Here is an 8218-nt window from a genome sequence, read left to right as displayed (position 1 = left end):
AGGGAAATCCCCAAATAGGTAATAAGAACATGCAACAGTTTCTAAATCTTGCTGAGTTCATGACACAGAGCATGCATCTTGCAGTGCTTTGTAAATCCAAAGTGTCATCCAATCCACTGTCAGGTATCTTGAAATCCATGGAGGTTAGCAGTGGATGCTGCTTGGGTATAGACTATTGCCACGAAGGGCAGAGCAATTATCACTTGCTCTGCTCCCCTCCCTGTGGATTAGTTTATGGATGGTAGGTAGATTTGTTAGGAAACATAGGTTAATAATTGTGGTATCTAATCTATTGCTTTTGACATTGAGAGCCACTTGGACTTTGCGGAGAAGAGTGAATTCTAAAGTCTCAAATAAATAAATAGTGACGTTGGCTGAGAAATACCATTGCCTGTATACTAATGATTTAAATTCTCATAGAATGGGAGGTGTACGCATCTATTTGGCTGGTCAGTTGCCAAATCCTAGAGGAAGAGCCCATTTTGTAACCCTATTCCCATCACTCCATATTGCACCCACACTGGTGATACTAACAAATAATTACTTTGCTTACTATCACACAGGTGCTAATGCTTGGACATGGACCATTGGGATATAGATGAAGGGGTGTTTCCTTTCATATCAGGACTGAAAAATCAGAAGGTTGGGGTGGGATAATGTATTATTGCTTTCAGAATTTATTTTCTATGTTACTCCATATTTTAAAGATTCATTTGGACTTTCTCCTCCAGTGAAGTAAACGTATTGAATTACTCAATAAATATTTAAATTAAGATTCCATGTAAGTGTGGTGTGAGTTTTCTTGCAACAGCTGAAAGCTACAAAACATTGGGGGGGGTAGGAGAAAGAAAGATGCATTTCTACGCTATTATTCTTTTAACAATGATTATGGGCACTTACACTGGGCATGATGAACTTTTAGAGATAGGTCTCAGCTTTCATTAATTAAAAAGGTTAGTGTTGTTCATACTGTTAAAAATGTTATGATGATCTGCTGTTTTCAACAAGCTCCGTTTCAAAAAAGCAGAAATAATCATTATGTTGGATAGTTCACTGAAAAGCAAACTCGACAGAGAACAGTATGATCATTAAAAAGTGTAGATGAAAAGCCTTCCACCAAGTCGGGCTTTGACTGAACTTCTTTCTGCAGCTACTACGACTTCATTCTGCAAAGACAGAAAAAGCAGCAATAATAAACAGTACAGAATGGCATTCCAACCAAGGGAAAACTACATATTGTTACTTTCGAGATTTTTTTACAGCATTTAATTGCCAACATAAAAGAATTCTGTTGCCTCTTTAAATCACCATGGTATGCCAGGTTTAAATGAAAAAAGAAAACATATTTTCAAGTATGTTATAGAGACAAAGCTTAGATCCCTGGCAAAATGTGGGTTTCTATCTAAGCTGAGATCAATCTGGTATGTAGCCACTGCTGTATTATCTCTCTGTCCTGCATAACATTTAATTGCGCAAAATGCACTTACGTTTCCCTGCCCTACAAGCCGCAGCCAGTAAAATGTAACCAGGGCAGGGAAACTTGCAACATAGCACACCATCCATTTTGTACTAATGGATTTTAAATCATGTGGAAAGAGACTGGTTTTCAGCTACTTATAGATATTCCTGACTGCGAAATGTGGGCAACAAGTGGTCTTTCTTCCAGCTGAACTATGATAGTTTTCTTTATCACAATGCCCAGCGAAACCAGTTGAGAACTGTTACAGAAAGTAGCCAGAATCCCAATTTCTAGTTAGGCTCGTTTACCTTTTGTCCAGATTTTACTGTAATCACAGCACTCCCAAATCTTGATCTTTCCTGTAATTAAAAAAGGTTAAAAATATTTGTGTTAATAACTGTTTCAATGCTCATTGTTTGTCCCAAATGTTTTCATACAGGTTGAGTATCCCTTATCCGGACTGCCTGGGACCAGAAGTGGTCCATGTTTCAGATCTTTCCTTATTTTGGATTTTTTGCATATACATAACGAGATTTCTTGGGGATGGGACCTAAGTCTAAACATTTACATTTTATATATGCTTTATATATATTTTATACACACAGCCTTACTGTAATTTTAAACAATATTGTTAATAATTTTGTGTACATTGAGCCATCAATGGTACTGCTGAGGGCCTGTGAGTAATGCCTGCATGTCAGCTCAAAAGGTCCGGTTTTCAGATCAGTCTGGATATCGGATGTCTGGATAAGGGATACTCAACCTGTAGTTGCATCAGGCACCAAAAGTCATCCAGTCCACCACCACCCTGTCCTGTCCAACAATAGACCAGCTAATCCTATCTTGATAGCATCACAAACAGAAGTCAGGTGCTCTGTATAAAGGATGCCAACAGAACAAACCACTCCAGATCATTGAAAGAGCAAAGCCATTTAGTCTAAAGCAGTGGTTCCCAACGTGGGGCACACGCCCCACGGGGGCAATTTGATTTTTAAGGGGGGCAATTCGAGAATGAGTTATTAACAGTGAATGTTTTGCATTTTTATTTTATTGTATAGTAATTACTTCAACTGTCCTTTCGTTTTTTTATTTTTCACTTTCATGGATGCCATGTTCTTTGGAAGCTTGTTTAGACCAGGTTAATGGCCTTTTAGACTTCCTCCACGTGAACAGGAGTTCACTTTTTGAAGAATAAGAATTATATGTCACGGTGGGGGGGGATCAGGATTTTAGAGATGCTTAGGTGGGGCATGGCCAAAAAAAGGGTGGGAACCACTGGTAAAGCAAAGCTGCTTAAACTGTAGTTTGCAACCTCATATAGGGTCACGTAACTGAATGTGCGGGTGGCGAAAAACTTGGCAACAGTAAAATAATTGTTTTAAAATAAATTTATGATTTTTTATCAGTAAAACTTTGATTTGTGTAACTATTTTATATACCTATATACCCGGGATTACGTAAAAATTTCTCGGGCAAAAAGAGGTCGCGAGTGGGAAAAGTTTAAGAAGCCCTGGTCTAAAGAACAGAACAGCTCCTGATCTCTAGTCCATTTGACTAAGGCAGAAACTCTGTATTGATACTTTCAGCAATCCCATGTCTTAAAACATACTTAAGAAGGATAAATCCCCACTCAATTCAATAGATTAAATGGATAGCAGCCTCTCCAAACCCCCAATATTTGTTCCTCATTGCAATTATTGGATATTCAAAAGAATGGGAAGAGTGGCAACTCTGCAGATCTGTAAACATCAAAACATTACAACAGAACTCACATGATATTTTTGTAAATTAATCCAACAGGTTTTTTTTAAACCTAAAAGGATGTCTGGCCTTAACAACTGCAGGTAAACTATTATAGAATTTGACAGTTTTAATACTTGAAAATCTCCTAATATCTATGATAAATGAGTTTAAGGCATGGCTTCTTCAATCTTAAGTAGTGTATTGCACATTCAAAACCTGGCTGCTTACCTCAGGTGAAATTAACACATATTTTGCCTGGAGAAAGGGGGGAAAGGTTAGTGTGGGTAAGGTTACCATTTTTTAAATGCATACAGTAAACAGTTCTCATAAGGCATGTACATCTTTAATTTAGTTGTATTTATATCCCATCTTTCTTTCCTCACCCAAGGCAGCAGACATCAGAATCCCTGGGAAGAATGCAGTAGGAGCAGTCCCCACGACTACTCTCCCACCTTCCTCAAAATGGCAACCAAGTTTTCACATCCTAGCATTGCGAAATTTCGATCTCCCCCCACCCCCACATCTAGGCAGAGACCAGACCCAGACTTGGCAACTTTCAGGAGGTGGCTCAGCTATGTGCCCTCCAACCATACCCCGGGACCCTAACTGCATCTGGAAATTTGTGTGTGGGATTCTTCCTTCCTCTGCTCAATGGTGGCAGCTCCCCGCCATCAGTTTTCAGCACTTTTGCCTCCACCGGAGTAGCGGACACTAATCTGGTGAACTAGGTTGGTTTCCTCACTCCACATGAGGTCAGCTGGGTGACCTTGGGCTAGTCACAGGTCTTGTAGAGCTCTCTCAGCCCCACCTACCTCACAGGGTGTCTGTTGTGGGGAGGGGAAGGGAAGGTGATTGTCAGCCAGTTTGATTCTGCCTTAAGTGGTAGAGAAAGTCAGCACATAAAAACCAACTCTTCTTCTTCTGCCAACGTGGTGTAGTGGTTAAGAGCAGTAGACTCTAATCTGGAGAACCAGATTTAATTCCCCACTCCTCCACATGCAGCCTGCTAGGTGACCTTGGGCCAGTCACAGTTATCTCAGATCTCTCTCAGCCTCACCTACCTCACAAGGTGCCTGTTGTGGAGGGGAAGGGAAGGTGGTTGTAAGCTGCTTTTGGTAGAGAAAAGCAGTTTATAAAAAAAACCAACTCTTCTTCTGCCTCATAAAGTGGGGAGGGTGGCAGCTCCCATTCCTCTGCCCACCAGCAGCACCCCTACCTCTGCCTGTCTGGCTCACGTGGTAGCAGGAAAAGGCAGCTCCTGCATACCTGCAACACGTCTGTCTTTCCCTGCCTGCCTCATGCAGTGGGAGCAGTCCCCACTACTACTCCCCCACCTTCAAAATGGCAACTAAGTTTTCACTCCCCCACCTTCAAAATGGCAACTAAGTTTTCACATCCTAGCATTGCGAGATTTCGATCTCCTCCTCCCCCACCCAATTTTCTTTTTGTATTTTTCTGCAAGCCTTGGGGGGGGGGTCCCCCCCAGGTCTGCAGAAAAGTACCCCTTACCTGTAACTGGCCCCATAGTTTTGAATTTTTAATGTTTTATGTATTTATTTGTTTGTTTAAAATATTTTATGCTGTCTTTCTACCCAGTGTAGGGTCCCCAAGGCAGCAAACAATCAAAAACATTAAAACAAGTTTTAAAATACACATGAAGCTGCCTTATACTGAATCAGACCCTTGGTCCATCAAAGTCAGTATTGTCTACTCAGACGGGCAGCGGCTCTCCAGGGTCTCAGGCAGGGGTCCTTCACATCACCTACTTGCCTAGTCCCTTTAACTGGAGATGCCGGGGATTGAACCTGGGACCTTCTGCATACCAAGGAGATGCTCTACCACTGAGCCACAGCCCCTCCCAATACATAGTAAAAAACAATTCCATTTTGGTCAGCACAAGGGCCAGGTTCAGAATTGATCCTTTTGGGGGGTGTACAAAAAAACAACAACCCTGCTCACAGGCATATACCAAGTAACATTTGCTGTCTTTGCCCTGACTGTTTTCTTACCCAATCTTCAGGACAAGGGGAGGTCCATGATTTGCAATGGCCAGTCACATTACCCAAAGTGGTCTGGTTTCCACTAAATATGTAAACACGTTCAGCCCATCGAAGAGGTGATGTTATAATGATTTCATCTGCAACCGTTGATAACAACAGACGATAAATATGTTATACAATGTAATGAAAATTACTATGGATTGTTATATATCAAATGCTTTGGTATAATATAGGCAAAAGTTATAGACAGACTGACAAATGCAACCCAGACATATACAAAACTAGCACATCAATATTGACTGAATATTGTTCTGTGTAACTCAAATCTATGCTGTTTTACAGCAACTGGAAATTAGTCGGGCATAAAGGAAAGGGTATTTGTTTTTTAACAATATTGACAGTGCAATTACTTATTAATACAGGTATACTTAATTTCTCAATCCACAGTTTGCATGTCCTTTGTAAAGATCACTCTTCTTATGCCATCCAGCTAATGTGAAAACATTATTCTTTCATCAGTTACTTCTGATGTAAAACTGAACTGATTTTTACTCTAATTTCTCATGGAAAGGATTTCAAGAGAGAAAAAGAGCCAGCATAGTGTAAGTGGTTAAGAGCAGCGGACTCTAATCTGGGTTTGATTCCCTACTCTTCCACATGAAGTCTGCTGGGTGACCTTGGGTTAGTCACAATTTTCAGAACTCTCCCAGCCCCAACTACCTCACAAGGTGCCTGGTATGGGGAGGGGGAGGGAAGGCAATTGTAAGTCGCTTTGAGACTCTAAAGTCACCCTAAAGTCACCCATTGAATTCCACAGCAGTCACTCCCTTTCAGACTAGCTTACCTCATAGGGTTATTGTAAGGGAAAAATATAACGCAAAAGTGGTATGTACACAACCTTGAGCTCTTTGGAGGAAAGGTGAAATAAAAATATACTAGATATCCAGGTTCAACAATTAAATGTATTTTACTTTGTTGCACATAACATTTTTTTTTGATCCCACAAAGTATGTTGGCACTGAACTAGGAGTACAGTTTTACTTTTGGCCTCTTCCCATGTGTGAAATTCTCTTCTTTTTCCATTTCCTTTTTGTCTTATTTTAAAATAACTTTAAAAACTAATTTGTTCTATATTGCATTTCTTTCTAAACTCTTGTTAAGAGTTCTTGATTCCAGGTCCTAGAAAGAGGTTGCATGTAGCCACATTGGTCCAAAGGAAAACCCAAAAGCCATCCCTTTTACTGTAATATAATTTACTGCGACGAACAAAGGAACACAACACAGTGTGCTAGCTTTCAAATTCTCCAGAATGTTCCATCAGATTCTTTAAAAAGGAGGAAGTGAGATGTCTCGGGCCATGGTCTCAAAGCCTCACCTTGTAAGCATGCCGTGTGAAATTCAAATCCATTTGTTGCTTTGTCCCAGGAGGCCGAGGGTGCAACTCGACACCAGAACCCTTTTAAATTCTGCCTCCCTGCTCAGCATATCACCCAGGATGCTTACAAGATGATGCACCAAGATCACAGCTTGAGACATTTTAGCTATTATGTCTTTTGTTTGCTTAAACCCCCAGCCTGAAGAACTTGAACACAGTCGAGTGTCATTTTCATAAGCCCTAGGAAGAGGTGTCCCATGGCTTTTGCACAAGGCCTTTTAGTTTTAGACCCTTCACTAATGAAACATGATAATAATTATTACAAGTTCATTGTTACCAAATCCATCACCATCCAGGTCCCTCAGGTGTACATCTTCTCCAAACCGTGAGAATCTCTTGTCCCCGCTGAAAGTGCTGAGCAAAAGAGGCCTGGTAGTGTCTGTGAAGTCATATATTAATGCAGTTCCTGCTTGGTGTAGCGCTGAGATTATAAATGAAAACTTAGATGTACCGTCTGAAAGAAACCAGCCAGAGTGACAGGATCAAGGAGCTGTTCCTGGGAGATGGTTATAACAACTAGTATTAATGGATGGGCACTGTCCCTGGAAGAAGGTTATAACTAGAATCAACAGCAGTCAATGTTGGCGCCACCATCTGCAAGTGTGAAATAATGCAATACAAAGTACAATCTTCATGACAATAATTTTCAGGTCTTACAGTGTTAATCTCTCAGTTAAGTTTCTCATTTCAAGGAAGTGATTCTTTCTTATAGGTGGCAGTGCTGGATTAGAGAGAAGAGGACGCAGCTTAGTAACAGACCAAATGCTTTACATGTACAAGTTAAAAGGTGAGAGGGATTTTGAGAAACTACAGGAAAAGGAATGCTTGGGAAACAGTCAAAGTGGAGAGTCTTGAGTTAGGTGGACATATTGATGCTTTATCATTATCATTTGACTAATTCTGGAATGCTTTGAACGACTTGTTATGCCAAAAAGGTTTTTTAATTTGAATTTGAGTTAGGTGGACCAAAGGTCTGATTCAATGTTAAGCACCTTGTTCTACAGGCCAGCTACGGAGCTGGGTAAGGAGCACCTGGGGTGGGAGGAAGGAAGGGGTGCACCATGCGCACATATGCACATGCTGGAGCCAGGCACCAGTGGCCCTGGTGCCCGACGGCCTTCATGTTGTGCCGGCCAAGCTCAGCAGGGGAGCACCAGGCTTGGTGGCGCCTGGGCAAGCTGGTGAGTGACATGCGCAGGCAGCTCATTTCCGCTGCTGGCCTGGTGGGCGTGCTGATGTGGGAGGCGGCTGGGCAGGCCCGGCCAGAGGACGAGTGGGAAGCAGCACAGCTGGAGGCGCTGCTGTGGCGGGCCTGTGCCCAGTGGCAGCTGGCCCTGTACAAGGCACTCCAGGCGGCCTCTTCCTTGTAGCAGCCAGGCAGCAGCCGCAGCCTCCAACCAATGACTGCTGCTGCAGCCCATGCCATCCCCTCTCTGCCGCCGCCATCTCCCCCTCTCTTCCCACGCTGGGGGCAACCACTCCCCCCACCTCCCCTCTAGATACAGCCCTGCTACGGGCTACTTCCACAGGAGGATAATTTTGTAGTGCTTAGTCAGCCATTATTTCCCAAGCAGCTGCAAG

General features: G+C 42.2%; 1 protein-coding gene across 1 annotated transcript in view; it reads right to left on the bottom strand.

The window, feature by feature from the left end:
• Positions 1 to 1088: 1088 nt before the first annotated feature.
• GPLD1 (glycosylphosphatidylinositol specific phospholipase D1) overlaps positions 1089 to 8218 on the bottom strand; it is a 41299-nt gene continuing 34169 nt past the window's right edge. Inside the window, exons 21-25 of the mRNA XM_056854221.1 lie at positions 6915 to 7091; positions 5212 to 5339; positions 3431 to 3457; positions 1768 to 1818; positions 1089 to 1166 (exon numbers count right to left, since the gene is read on the bottom strand). Of these exons, the coding sequence (XP_056710199.1) occupies positions 1089 to 1166; positions 1768 to 1818; positions 3431 to 3457; positions 5212 to 5339; positions 6915 to 7091 (461 nt within the window). The remainder of the gene's footprint in view (positions 1167 to 1767; positions 1819 to 3430; positions 3458 to 5211; positions 5340 to 6914; positions 7092 to 8218) is intronic.

This window comes from Euleptes europaea, chromosome 8 (genome assembly GCF_029931775.1).
Source record: "Euleptes europaea isolate rEulEur1 chromosome 8, rEulEur1.hap1, whole genome shotgun sequence".
Taxonomy (NCBI): domain Eukaryota; kingdom Metazoa; phylum Chordata; class Lepidosauria; order Squamata; family Sphaerodactylidae; genus Euleptes; species Euleptes europaea.
This window is presented reverse-complemented; position numbering and strand designations above follow the sequence as displayed.